This window comes from Pantherophis guttatus, chromosome 2 (genome assembly GCF_059756535.1).
Source record: "Pantherophis guttatus breed Tessera chromosome 2, ASM5975653v1, whole genome shotgun sequence".
NCBI classification, from domain to species: domain Eukaryota; kingdom Metazoa; phylum Chordata; class Lepidosauria; order Squamata; family Colubridae; genus Pantherophis; species Pantherophis guttatus.
Window position 1 is genome coordinate 119,353,041 of NC_142064.1, and position 14,930 is coordinate 119,367,970.

Consider the following 14,930-nt stretch of genomic DNA (forward strand, 5'->3'; position numbering starts at 1 on the left):
TGAGTGGGGGGGCGGCGGGCGGGGCTGCCCTGGAAAGTAGAAGGGCGTGCGCGCGGGCGCTCGGGGATTGCGGGGAACTGCTAGTGGTTGCACGGAGGAGGGGGCCGCAGCAGGTGCAAGAGAGGAGGTGGGGGTTTCCACTTGGGCGGACCGTCTGCTGCCACTTATGCCGATCGCAGCCTTGCCCGCAAAACTTTTGCAGCGCGTGGGTCTCTGCAGCTCCGGCGCGCCGATCGATCTCGCGCTACTCCCCTCTTCCATAGGCCCGGGGAACAGCCGTGGCAAAAAGAAGAAACATAAGAAAGAAAAGGCGCCGCCCCCTCCGCCGGCAGAGAGCGGGATCCCCACGGGGTGAGTGTGGAGCGATACGAGCGGTGGGGTGGGGGCTGGGGATCGAGAGAGAGAGGTGGCTGAATGCGGCCTCTGAGGTTACCCGGGTGGGGTGGGGTGGGGTGGGGGGCAGCAACCCTGCCTTCGGCGGAATGTGAGTAGGTGTGAACTCATCCTGCAAGTTGTGGCTCTTAACGCAACGTGCTTTGCACATCAGTTGCAGGTCGTCCTGCATGTTAAATTGGCTTTTTACAGAACGGTTGCAGAAGGAGATGCCCAGGGCTTGTTCACACGTGTAAACTGCTTGTTAGGTGTTTATGTATACGAACTGGCCATCATCACACACACACCCCGCCATAAGCACAGCTGATGAAAAGCAACTTTTTAGAGTTTTATGCAGATGAGAATTTTAGAAAAGTGTTGTTTTTTTACCCCCCCAGAAATGTTTTTCACCATAAAATATATATCTCTTAATGTATATGTAAATAGAGACAATGCACATCAATGGGTTCGTGAAATTAGCCCCAATACTGTATTATTAGGGCTGAGAAGATGAAATAGTGGGTATAGATTTTGTTAAGTGGGCCTAAGCCTCTTACAGCAATAACTGCTGTAACTTTTTTTGTACTTCGAGTTTTTCTACTCAGTATCACTTCATTGATGCATGAACTAGTCAGAAAAGATGCTATGTAAGGTCATTCACGATTGTAGCAACAAAATAGTCACACTGTGCGCACTCTGACACTGAGTCTATACTAGGGTTCAAGTCTCCAATTGGCAGTCTGAAATCTCCTTTCACAGAAGCCCTTTGTGTCTATACAACCTAACTCTGCCTGCTGCCTTGGTTTGGTGGCTTTATAATGACTGCTGCCATCACCTAGCTTCTGTGGGGCACCTCCTGCCTTCTCCTAACCCTGATATGTGAGACAAATAGGGCTCCTACAACTTGTTTGTTTTCCTGGCAAATTAAAGGGGGAGGGGTGGGGAGAAATAAACAAATTCTATATGTCAGGTTCTGCTCCTATAGCATTGAGACACATAACTTGAAGTCAGCCTTTCCTTTATGTGCATCACTTTCACAAGTGATAAGCAAAATCAAACTTCATTAAAAATGAGGAAATGAAAAAGTATATAAAAGTTTATTTAAAACTTGTTAAGTAGTAGCATGCAAAGCATTCACCACTTGAAGAGGTAAAATGTCAGTCAAATCACAGACAGCATTCTAAGAGAACCTCAAATAGAAAACCATAAAGGAAAATATAAGACTTCAAAGTAGATAACAAGATGATGCTGTCTACTCCTATTCTGAGAAACCTCTGCTGTACAGAAATTTCAAATAGCAGAAGATACATGCAGAGCTAGTAAAGAGAAAATAAATTCCAGACGCAAAATGTTATGTTTAAATATATACACGTGTATCAGAGCAAAAGAAATCCTTTCTGCCTAGACTTGTTTACCTTTTCCTTAGAGATAAATGGATTTGTGAAGCAACAGCCTTCTTGCTTCCCTGGAGATTTTCTAGCTTCTTGTAGATGCCAGCCTTTAATCAGGGCTTAGGATGGTGAAGATGATGCTACTTCCTTCCTTCCTTTACCTTTACCTTATCCCTCTATCCTACTTCTTGCTTGCCTCCGCTCTCCTGAGGAATTACTTGCAATTTAAAAAAAGCAAAAGCCCTTCATGTGGAGAGGGAAGAGTTTTGGGGATTCCTCTTATTGCTGGGTAGTGAAGCAAACCCCTCTCTCCTTACAGAGAACCTGCTTGAGACAAGGAGATGTGCAACTGGGTTAGTCTGTTTAGAAAAACCAGCAGTGTCTTGTGTCACCTTACAAATTAGGTGATGAAGTAGATACTTGGCCCACCAACTTTATCTGCAGTAATAAGTAGATTAATCTACAAGGTGCCGTAAGACCCTCCCTTGCTTTTGCTATGTGAATTGTACCATTTATGCCAAGCCCAGTTCTTCACAGAATAATGAGAAGCTGTGCCACAACATGTCCATGACAGCTAGAGGTTTTGTTTTGTTTTGTTTTTTAAGGGAAGAGCATTGTTCTTGGAATCCACACTTATCACCACCTCAGTGGCCCTAAGGAACATGGGGTTGGTTGCTTTCTCTTGCGTGTCCCATCCTCCCCACTCCAAATTCCAATTCCATCCTGGGTGGCAGCTGCTGGAAGCTGCTAGGTTATTTTTAACGCCTCGTCTATCTCTTGTCTCTGTGCACATTTGGGCTCTGACAGAGAGAGGAAGTTTCTGAGCTCACAAGGTATTAATGCCTCTTTTACTAATGGAGGGAGCATGTGGGACAGATAAAGTACCAGCCACTAGCCTGCTCTGCTTTGACAGAGACTGTCTCAAGGCCTCTCATTTGTGCCAGAATTGGCAGCTCCCTCACAAATCTGAAAGTTTTCCTCTGAGGAATATTATCTTCTCCCTGGGGAAGACATCAGAGACGGAGAAAGCTTCCTTTCCTTGGTCAGGAACTGAAAATCCACAGGAGTAGTCGAGTTATTCATTTTCTTGCTGCCAGTTAATTCCCCCTTTTAAGTTGGCTGCGGTGAATCTCTTCCCCCCCTTAAAGCTGTCAAGATGGGGAAAACAGCACAGATTGAAATAGAAGGCAATAGGTATGTACAGAGAATCTCCTAAGGTGAACAATCGGAATTATTTGATAGCCTTATTATTATTTGATAGAATAATGGCAACAAAATGTTAGTGTCCACCCTATACTCTGAGGGCTGAAATTAAAGGAATTTGAGGAAATGAGAAGAATATGAACAAATGAAATTACACTTTCGAAAGCTGTTATTACGTAATTCGGTTTTTCCCGGCTTGTTAACCATTTAAGGTGTAGTCCAACCAGTCAGGAACAGTTTGCTGTAGTAATTTATGGGAGCAGTTGGCGGCTTTCAATTAGAAGCAGGCAAGGAATGTTTCTCAGCTGTTTGTGAAATAAATAACTTTGAAATTTGGAGTGCCTTCTGATGTCTCTTTTTTGCCCATATCTGCCTACCCTGCTTCCCCTCAATCTCTTCATTATTAGGCCACTTAGTCCCTCCTGCGCGGATGACCCTGCCCGCCCGCCTTCTGTGCCCCCCCTGCCTCTTCCTGCTGCAGTTGGAGGTGGGCTTTTGGGATCTGATGATGAGGAACAAGAGGACCCCCGAGATTACTGCCGAGGTATCTGAGTAATGCAGGGAATGGCCTGGGGTCTCTTAAGTGAAGGGGAGGAGCTCTCTCTGTTGCTGGCAGCGTCGTTTTGAGTCCTGGATGCAGTCAGATTCTCCTTTGCTGGAACAAGATGCTAATTTAAGAAGCTGTTTTTGTCTGATCTGTTTGGGCTTTCACTTTTACATTCCAACAACAAATGAAATATATGAGCATTTGTTTTAAGCATAAGATAGAACTTGAGACTAATCAGGAAGGCAATTTGTGTGTCTGCCCATAGTTGCCTCATAGTTGGACTCACGGCTGTCTTTTGAAGAACATATGACGGCCGTAGCCAGGAGGACTTTTTATCAGGTTCGCCTGATTCGCCAGTTGCATCCCTTTCTGGATCGGGACTCGTTACGCACGGTCACTCACGCCCTTGTCACCTCACGCCTGGATTATTGTAATGCTCTCTACATGGGGCTCCCCTTGAGAAGCACCTGAAGGCTCCAACTGGTCCAGAATGCGGCCGCGCGGGTGGTAATGGGAGCAATGTAGCGCTCTCATGTAACCCCCCTCCTGCGCGAGCTGCACTGGCTCCCAGTGGTCTTCCGGGTGCGCTTCAAGGTTTTGGTTACTATCTTTAGAGCGCTCCATGGCTCAGGACCAGGGTACTTACGAGACCGCCTCCTGCCACCAATAGCCTCTCACCGACCAGTTCGCTCCCATAGAGAGGGACTCCTCAGGGTGCCGTCGGCCAAACAATGTCGACTGACGGCCCCCAGGGGGAGAGCCTTTTCTGTGGGGGCACCTACCATCTGGAACGGGCTTCCCCCGGAGTTACGAAACATCCAAGACTTACGCATATTCCGCCGTGCCCTGAAAACATTTCTATTCCAACAAGCTGGTCTGGCCTAACTCTCCCTTTTTAATTGGCTTTTAAACTGGCTTTTAATTTGGGTTTTAAACCTCTTTAGATAAATTTGGATGTTTTTAATCTTTGAGCCTAAATTACTTAATCTGTTTCTTAATAGTTTTTAACTTCTATATGTATTTGTATTTATTATGGCTGTTCACCGCCCTGAGTCCTTCGGGAGTAGGGCGGTATACAAATATGAAAAATAAATAAATAAATAAATAAATAAATAAATAAATAAATAAATAAATAAATAAATAAATAAAATAATAAATAAAATATACTATGACACTATAGCAGCTAGTATATTAACTGGCCTCTTCTTTGCTCTATATTAGGTGGGTATTACCCAGTAAAAATTGGGGACCTCTTCAATGGACGTTATCATGTGGTACGGAAACTTGGATGGGGGCACTTTTCAACGGTCTGGCTTTGTTGGGACATTCAGTAAGTACAGCAGTGAATGACACACTTATTTTTTTCCTCTATATTAAATATACAAGGAATGCCCCTAAAAAAGAGTAATACATATTCATTTTAAAAGTGATCAGGTTGCCATGTATTGCCAAGCTAGATGGTAGTGTCTGGTGGGCTTGGTTAATACGAAAATGAGACTGGATCTAGTTTGGACTGAGATGGGAAACTAGACTAGACTGGAGAGTTGAAAAAATATCCCAGACGAAAAGAATGGTTAAGCCATACATTTCCAAGGAAAATACATGGATATGTCCATGAAGTCTTTAGGAGCTCAATTCAAGGAAACAAATTTATAAGGAGCGTTAAAAAGGAAGAGAACTAGAAGTACATAAAAGTTCTTTATATCCTGCCTAAATCCAGAGTAAGAAACAGGAAAGGTGTATCCTCCCTTTGAGATGTGAAGTAGCATCTTGTCACAGGAATAGATTTTTTTGGGGGGGTGGGGGGGGTTGTATGATACTGAAACTTAAAAACAAGATTAAATATTAAAAGTAATATAAAATAAGAGAAAGGAGAAAGCAAACAATGCAGAAAAATAGAAAAGAAGGAAAAAAATTCAAAGTAGTGGCTTTCAATGTTCTGTACAGCAATTATAAATACAATTATATTTTAACTTCTCTTTTTAAAGTGGTATCACAATACTCTTTTTTTTCTACAATCTGCCCGCCTAATCATCAAAGCTGTAAATAACAAATAACTCTAAAAGTTCATCTCCCCCCTTTTATGCAAAAGGTCCAGTCCAGTTTCCAGTCACCAATAAATGTAGATGGTGCCTTTTCTCTAATCAAGTTACTTCAGCCATTTTGGCCAAATCTGTCAATTTCACCAACCATTCCTCCATAGTAGATGTTTCCATCTCTGTGCATGTAATAATTTCACTATAGTAATCATATATTGAAATAATCTTCCGTGGCTTTTGCCTGTTTATCATTATTCCTAAAAAGAAAAGTTCTGGTTTCAGCTGCATATTAATTTTTAAATTTCTTTTTATCAAAATATGTATTTGAATCAATTTTTTAGCTTTTGTATATGTCTGCCAAGCATGATAAAATATCCCTTTATGGTCATATTTCCAAAATACATTTGAAGTGCTTTTATACATTCTATGTAATTTCTCTGGTGTCACACACATTTTATTTTAAAAAACCTCTTTAAGGTCATAACTAGCCAGAATTCTTAATCCATACATTCTTCAACCTGTTCTTCCTGTTTCAAATTTCAACAAAAGCTTGTACATTTTAGCAATTACATGTTCATCATCAGTGCACATTTGTACTTCAAATTCTTACATACTTTGCTCCATACAATAAATCTTTTCATCCATTGTGAATCTTTCTGGTAACTGTAAATGGGAAAACCATTGACAGCTATATCCTTCTGCTATTAATTTCTCACTTGACTTACTTTTAAATTTCCATTGATGGTTTTCCAATAATCCCCAATATATCAACCATTTGTTCTTGTCTGCTGTTTCTCTTCTATGATAAGCTTGAGTTGGGAGCCATAAGAGTGTTTTTGGCCACAGCCGTATATGGTATTTAATTCCATATTCTCAATATGGCATGTCTGATAAAGTGAGTTTTAAAATCCACATTAACTTTTTTATATCATATATATCCATGCTGTTCAAAGTTCAGGTTGTCACCTTCTGACTCTTAAAAGTCTCATGTTTCTCAGCGACATCCATTCTTTCATCAAGATCAAACAACAAGCAGCAAAATACAATTTCAAATCCGGTAAATGCAGTCCTCCTCTTCCTTTGCATTTTATAGCACTTTATATTTAACTTGTTTTCCCCCATTACCATGTATATTTAGATATATATTTTGTCATTGTATAAACGCATCATCAGTTGGAAAACAGGTATTGTCTAAAACAAAAACAACATTCTTGGCAAAACATTGTTACAAGAGAGTCTCCTTAACTCTGACATTTCTAATTTCTCCCATCTTAAAATGACCTTAATTTCATCCTATGTCTTAACATAATTATTTTATGTTATTTTGAATTGTTATTTTGAAATAACATACAATTTGTCATAGTAATTCTGAAGTATTTTATTTTTTTCTCAGTTTTAAAACCAATTTTCTCCATCACTTTTATTTGATCTTCTAATTTTATATTTTTATTAACATCTTTTTCTTTATTAAGCTTAAAACTCAATTTATTAATTTTAAAACTGGCTAATATACCAAGGTCCTTTAATTTTCCCATTAATGTTTCTAGTCCTTCAAGTGGATCATCTAAAATAAACACCAAGTCATCCACAAATACCCTTAATTTATAATTCTTTTTAAAATCTTAACTTCCATAATTCTCTCATCATATATCTGTGCCTCAAGAACTAAAATGAAAAAAAGTGGAGACAGCAGACATTCTTGAGGGATAGATATAATTGGAAAACGGACATCAGGGTGTAATTACAGAATTGCTATCCTTGATTACTCGCCAAAGAGCCAATGCCTCCTAGTCTGAGGCAAAATTTTAAGAATACCAAATATGGGGAAATGGTTCATTTTCTGATCACCTTCTGATTGAAATGCAAAATGCTTGCTAAATTCAAAGGATGTCCTGGAGGATGGAGACAAAGATAGTCCAAGTGCATTTAGTCAAAGAAGTACTCCATTTTTGCCTAATTAAACTATTGTTGCTGATGTTTTAGCCCTTGTACGCTGCCCAGGATCACTAGAGACAATCTTATAATTGTTGAATGAATGAATCCCTAAGGCTTTGTCTGCACAGATTCTCAGTCATCCAGGTCATAGTTGTCTCAAAGGTGCTTTTTTCTTCAAAAGACAGCTTCTTTTAGAAGAGGAGGAGGAAGGAGAAGGAGAAGAAGAGGAGCAAAATGTTTTCTTCTTCCTTCTGAAGGAAAAAACAACCCAGTTTCTTTTTAAAGAAAAAAAAGCACCTTTGAAATCTCTGAAATCCCTTTGTTATGCTTCCTATGAACTCCATTTTTAAAAAATGTATAACCCTAGCTTTGTTTTCTTACATCAGTTTTGAAGGTAATGCTGAGACTTTCAAGGAGATAATGTTGTGAAATGAAGGAAGCCAGGATTAACTAACCCTGTCGTTCTCTCCTCCCATCACTCCAGGCGGAAGCGCTTTGTGGCCCTCAAAGTGGTGAAAAGTGCTGTACATTATACAGAAACGGCTGTGGATGAAATCAAGCTACTGAAATGTGTAAGTTTGATGCTTCTCTGACCGCTCCAATTCTGAGTGAACTATTCCTCATGAAGGAATAGTTAACATACTTAGGCCTTAAAACATGAAGTAGCAAAATCCAGGAATTACAAAGAAAATTATGATAAAAATCCATGCATTCTCAAAGAAAAAAAATGCATATTTGAAAAGAAGTAAAACAGAAAAAAGAAACAAAGTATATAATTATAAGTCAACAGTTATAATATTTTGGATACACTTTTCGCACTATAAGACACACTTTCCCCCCACCCACCCAAAAAAGTGGGTGGAAATGTCTGTGCGTCTTATAGAGCAAATATTACCGAGGGTGGGTGGGTGGCTACCTGTCACTCCATTGCCGCCTGTCACCACTGCCACTGTTCGCCACCGCTGGGGAACGCTGGAGCCTTCACTGCCGACCGGCGATTGGATCGGCCTCCCGAAATACCACCGATCAGCTGTTCTAGGCGGCGGGGATTGCCGCTGCCAGCAATCCCCAACGCCATTGCCGCTGGTGGCAATCTGGCAATTCCTGCTGCCTAGAACAGCTGATCAGCGGTATTCCGGGAGGCCAGTCGAACCTCCAATCAGCTGATCAGCAGCGAAGGCTCCAGTGTTGTGTGCCGGTGGCAGCAGCTCAGCTTAGTTGACTGGTAGTGGATGCAATGGAACAGAGCCCTGATGAGCCACATGCTGGGGCTGCGATAATGTGCTGAAGCTGACTGGACTGTTTGCTGTTTGCTGCAAGGACGCTAGCCAGATGAATACCAGATGGATGCTGGGAGGCAGAGGCAGATTTTTTTTCCCCTTGTTTTCCTCCTCTAAAGCTAATGTGTGTCTTATGGTCTGGTGCGTCTTATAGTGCGAAAAATACAGTATAATTATTTTTAAGCTACTGTATGAGATTCAATCCAATCCAATCCTTTATTTTACCTACAATAAAGGATTGGATTGGATCTCATTGTGTTGCCTCTGGGCTTGAGCCTGACAGAACCAATCATAAGTCACTTTTCTCAGTGTCTTTGTAACTTCGAACAAATGCTAAACAAATGGTCATAAATTGAAGACTACTTCTTCTATGACCCAAACGTCTTTTTGTCCCACAGGTCTATTTCAATGCCAATCTACAAAATAGATTCTAAAACAGCTAAGCAGCATTGAAATGGATTAATACCAGATGGGAGACCATCATGTAACCGGAAGGTTAAAACACAAATCTCCAATGTTTCCAAGAAACATTTCTTGAAGTATCAGGAGTCACCTTTAAGGATATTTTAGCCATTACTACAAATTCAGGCTGAATTTGTCACCTAGGTTTGTTAGATGTGCCCACTGGCAAGGAGAACCATGGGAACACTTGGATCTAGAAGAAAATTCTGGTTTACCTTTCTGTGTCAATGTAGCTACTTGGCTTTTGTTTCCCCAGAACTATGAGCTATCCTTATGGAGAGGGTTGTTTGGGCATAGAAGTTTCTAGTTACTGATCCATATCTAGAATGCTTATCCATTTTTACCTGGTACCTCTCCCTTCCTCCAGGTGCGAGATTCTGATCCTAATGATCTAAAACGGGAGAATATTGTCCAGCTGATTGATGATTTCAAGATCTCAGGGATCAATGGTGTCCGTATCCTTCCTTAAAAGGTCCACAAACCATTTCTGCTCAAAAAGTTGGTTCTACTTTTTTCCTCCAAAGTGCCTGAGCTTTGGCTGTAAAACCAGTTTCTGTTACAGTTTTGGTGAAAATGTCTGCAGGAGAAACAGAAATTGTTCTTGTCTTGTACATAAAAATTGGTATGCTGAGTGACAGCTAACCTTATATATATAAAATCGTCTGGGAAAGCAATCAATCTTTTTGCCTACCTCCCATTCCCTAGAGTGAAATAACAAAGGACTGAGCTTTTTAGCTGCATCAGGTCTTTGTGGTAAGCATAAATGGCTGCAGTCCCTTTTAAATGGTAGGTGAATACAAGAAATGTTGCTGGGCTGTAGTAATTTTAGGTCCCTCTAGTAGAGCAATTGTACTTTTGTTTAGTTAGCACATCCACGTTTTGTTTATTGGGGCAATGCAGTTTCAAAGAAGTCTGTTAATCCGTGGGCTTTGGGGAAATATTTCTGGGTTGCTGTGCTTTGTGCTTTTCCATTCTATCACCAGCTTCCTGCTTGGCCTCTTAATAAACAAATGCACACCCACACATGTTTTCTTTATCTAATAATGACCAAGAAGACTCCTAATTGTCCGCAACAAATATTTGCTATGTAGATAAAAATAACTTTCTACTGATCCTGGATTCATCCACTCCTTATAATAAAATCAAATCTAGAAAGGAACAAATGGCCAATAAGTTTTCCCCAAAAAGGCTGTTCTGCCAAATGTTACTTTTGAAAGAAGATTCCAGGAGAGTTTAATTTTCTCAAAAATTGCTTGGTTTTTGTGTTATCTGGGAGACCACAGCTGGATGCCTGCAGATTCTGTTTTACACCAGCTTTCTTTCTGTCTTTGCTCTATATCTGAGTTAGGTGGTTTTATAAGTTCTTCGTATGTACCGTAAAGAAAGGAGGGATCTATTTACTGGTGCTTTTTTAAACAACCAGATCCCTCATTCTGATGCCTGTTTTATCTCCTTGACTTGGTTTTTGCCCAGATGTTTGTATGGTCCTTGAGGTTTTAGGGCACCAGCTGTTGAAGTGGATTATCAAATCCAACTACCAAGGGCTTCCCATACCTTGTGTCAAGAGCATCTTATGCCAGGTAAAGGTGGATTTCTTTGCAAACAAATTTGGGGGTGGGGAGTGTTTTTACAGTCAGGGTCATTCATGACCGTTTTATTATGCCAAGCAGATGGGCTTAATTTGAACACCTGTTTTTCTGGGACTTGAATACAGGTAGTCCTCGACTTACAACAGTTAGTTTAGTGATCTTTCAAAATTACAATGGCACTGGAAAAAATGATTTATGACCATTTTTCACACTTACAACCATTGCAGTGACCCCCATAGTCACATCAAAATTTGAATGCTTGGTAATGGATTCATATTTGTGATGGTTGCAGTATCCTGGAGTCATGCAATCCGCTTTTGCATCCTTCTGACCAGCAAAATCAATGAGGAAGCCAGATTCACTTAACCACTGGGTTACTGACTTAACAACTGCAGTGATTCACTTAAGAACTTAAGAGCCACCGTGGCGCAGAGCTTAGAGTGCAGTACTGCAGGCTACTTCTGCTGATCACCAGCTGCCAGCAGTTTGGCAGATTGAATCTCACCAGGCTCAAGGTTGACTCAGCCTTCCATCCTTCCGAGGTGGGTAAAATGAGGACCCAGATTGTTAGGGGCAATATGCTGACTCTGTAAACTGCTTAGAGAGGGCTATAAAGCACTGTGAAGCGGTATATAAGTCTAAATCCTATTGCTATTGCTAACTGGCAGGAAAAGTTGTAAAATGGGGCAAAACTCACTAAACAAATATCTCACTTAGTAACATAAATTTGGGGCTAAATTGTGGTTGTAAGTCGAGAACTACCTGCACTGCTATAGTTGTTAATAAGATCAAGACTCCAGGGCCTTGCAGCCTCTTGACCTGATTCACAAAGAGGTTCTTATCAGTGGTGGGTTGCTCCTGGTTCGCACCGGTTCACAAGAACTGGTAGTAAAAATTTGTAGTAGTTCAGAGAACCGGTAATAACATTGGCTGGCCACGCCCCCGAACCAGTCCTCGGCCTGGTCGCCGCTCACTTACCCCATCCACCTCATCAGAGACTTTTTTTTTTAACTTTTAAAAGCATTTTTTTCTACAACTTCTTCGGCCGAAAAAATGCTTTTAAAAGTTAAAAAAAAAAAAAAAAAAAAGCCTCTGATGATCACGTGGCTCAGCTGGGATCGTCAGAGGCTTCTGAAAGCATTTTTTTTCTGCAACCTCTTTGGCTGAAGAGGTTGTAGGAAAAAAAATGCCTTTAAAAGCCTCTGGCGATCCCAGCTGAGTTGCCTGATCATCAGAGGCTCCTAAAAGCATTTTTTTCTGCTTTTAAAAGTAAAAAAGGGGGGGCACGCCCACCCAGTTACATTACCCCCATCAAGCCACGCCCATAAAATAAGGCATGCCTACAGAACCGGTAGTAAAAAAATTTAGAACCCACCCCTGGTTCTTATCCTTGGCACAATTGCTTCCTTTTTCAGGTGCTGCAGGGCCTTGATTACCTCCACACAAAGTGCAAAATAATCCATACAGACATCAAGCCGGAGAACATCCTGCTGTGTGTAGACGAGAGTTACATACGACGGCTGGCAGCTGAAGCTACTCTCTGGCAGCAGACTGGAGGTCCTCCTCCCTCTGGTTCTGCAGGTAAGTATACCATCCTGTTTGTAAGCAAGAGGGTTGATGATGGTGTCCTTTCTCCCAAGAATGCTAAAGGGGCACGATAGAAGCTGAGTGAATTTGCCTCTAGCAAATGAAGACCTTCATTAGATTGATGCAAACATAATTAAGGGAGCAACAGCAACATTCTTAAATGCCAAAGTGTTCAACATTCATTGGATCCAAAAGTACTAGGCAGTGGCAATGAAAGGCACAAGCTTTGCTGGTCTCTGACCGTAATAAAAATTGGTTGATTGATTGATTTAAAAAAATTCCAGAAAGGCCCAAGCCATAGGGACCATATTTATGTATCCATATATGAATGGAATAGAAATTGAAAAGGGCAGGAACTGAAACCAAATGACTCCAATATAGTCATCATCTGGGCAGCTGAATGGAAGTGAGTGTTTACTGGCTGGATGCCCTTCCTGTCGCCAATGTAGAGTTTTTTTTCAGCAGATAAATCACTCCAATACAGTGATAACTAGAAAACTGCAACTTCATCCCAAAGAATCCATGATGGAGCTTAAGTGCACAAGAGTAAAACAAAAAAGAAAATCTGTTTAATAAAGTAAGATTGGTAATGAAAGTGAGCAAGTTGAACTTTTTAAAGTGGATCCCCTAGATTGCCATTGTTTTTTCATATGCTTGGTCATTTCCTTGGCAAACCAAAAGCCCATTTGGCACCTGTCGAAGAGAGTGATTTGGCCTTGGGGATTCCAGGTAATAATCAGAAGGCTTCAACTCATTAGGAGAACAGGCTTCCCCATTAGCAAGCGGTAGGCTGGTTTAATCAACATGAAGGAAGACACTAAAATGGAGGAAGAAGAAGAAAAGTTAAGACTATCTGTCTTTCTTCCATTCATGGATACAGCAAAGCAGTTTTCCCTGCCACTGTCAGAATTCAAGGATACTTCTCTTTCTAATCTGTTTTGTGTGTGTGTGTGTGTGTGTGTGTGTGTCTATGATCTGGGATAGTCAGTATAAGAGTGCCTTTCCCAACTGGATGCCTTCCAGAGGAGTTATTACTATTATTTATGGGGTTTTTTCCCATAATTTCTCTGGGAACTCCAGACAGCATACAAGAGAGCCTTCTCTCATTTTATCCCCTCTGCCACAAATGGGCAACGTAGGATGGGTAGAAAGGCAGCGAGTGACTGGCTTCTAGTTACCAGCCAACCAAATGGTTGAGTGGTTGAATTAGAACTTGGTCCCAATCTGACCCTTACACTGGCCAAACTGGCTGTCTGCAGATTAAGGGTTTTGGTCCCAACACTTCTGGAAAATATCAGGTTACAGAAGATTAGTATAAGGCCTTAACAACTAGGACAGGAGTGGCTGCTTCATTTTGCCCCCTCCCCTCTGAGCCTCCATAACCGTATTCCCAAAATTTTTTTTTTTTTTTTATTTGATTTATATGCCGCCCTTCTCCGAAGACTCAGGGCGGCTTACAATGTGCTCAGCAATAGCCTTCATCCTTTTGTATATTTATACAAAGTCAGCTTATTGCCCCCACAACTGGGTCCTCATTTCACCTACCTTAGAAAGGATGGAAGGCTGAGTCAACCTTGAGCCTTTGGCGAGATTCGAACCCTGCAGAATTGCAGGCAGCTGGTCTTAATCAGCTTAATAACAGGGTGCCTTAAGCCCCTGTACTACCAAGGCTCCCTGTACTACCAAGGCTAAAATTTAGCCATATGAGTGCTTTTGCTCATCATTCATCAAATAATCTGAAAATGGGAATGCTGTGGGTTTTTTTAATGAAGTGCACACGCTCTTTGCAGACTTCATTCCTTCCCCTTTCAGTGCTGTTCTGTGTCACTGCCATATCCCAGCAACACTTCTTTATTTTTTTAAGGTGAATTCCTTCCTAATCTCAGAACAATTGTTTGCCTTTAGAAATGGAGAAATTCACTAACGGAGAAGTGTGGCTCCAAATTAAAGCAAAGGCCATGAAAGCCTTGTACCCAGACAAACACAGGCTTCCCTTTCCAAACGCCACTTCAGCAAAATAATAGCTCCGCACCTTATGCCTCCAATTGAAATAGATTTCCATTTTTCTATTTTTTGTATCTGGTTCTCTTTCAGTTCATCATTGGGAATGATAAAACACTAGGTATGAGTCATGAAATCCTTTTCTAACAATTATTGGGAATCTTATTACCTTCCTCCCTCTCCAGCTCTGGCTTCAGAAATCACGACACAAGCCTAACCCTAAGCCTAAGGGCTAGGAACCTGGCCTATATTTAGATCAAAAGCTAAGAGCCTATAAAAAAAGCCCAGCAGGGAAAAAAAACTAGACACTGGATATGGCTCCTAGGGAATCACTGTTATTGGACATGTGTACAGTTGAGATTTGGTAGCAAATCCAGGATTCTGCCATTGACCAGGCTCAAATTCCATTTAGAATTTTCAGACTGGAGTTCTGCATTCAGAATGCCCTGGCCATAAGAATAGAACTGAGGGCTAAAGTGATGGGGGAACCAGATTCTGCCTCTCCCTGGTTTTATAACATTAAT

The 14,930-nt window shown here is 41.1% G+C and overlaps 1 protein-coding gene across 6 annotated transcripts in view; it reads left to right on the top strand.

The window, feature by feature from the left end:
• SRPK3 (SRSF protein kinase 3) overlaps positions 1–14,930 on the top strand; it is a 42,504-nt gene that overhangs the window by 102 nt on the left and 27,472 nt on the right. For 2 of the 6 annotated variants that reach the window (XM_087888632.1, XM_034434159.3), the window contains exons 2-8: positions 264–351; positions 3,374–3,510; positions 4,735–4,843; positions 7,972–8,059; positions 9,597–9,684; positions 10,703–10,809; positions 12,234–12,399. In XM_087888632.1, the coding sequence (XP_087744758.1) occupies positions 264–351; positions 3,374–3,510; positions 4,735–4,843; positions 7,972–8,059; positions 9,597–9,684; positions 10,703–10,809; positions 12,234–12,399 (783 nt within the window). Of the gene's footprint in view, positions 1–5; positions 352–2,548; positions 2,958–3,373; positions 3,511–4,734; positions 4,844–7,971; positions 8,060–9,596; positions 9,685–10,702; positions 10,810–12,233; positions 12,400–14,930 lie in introns of those variants that run through there. The other 4 variants (XM_034434158.3, XM_034434157.3, XM_034434161.2 and 1 more) reach the window with 3 other exon arrangements.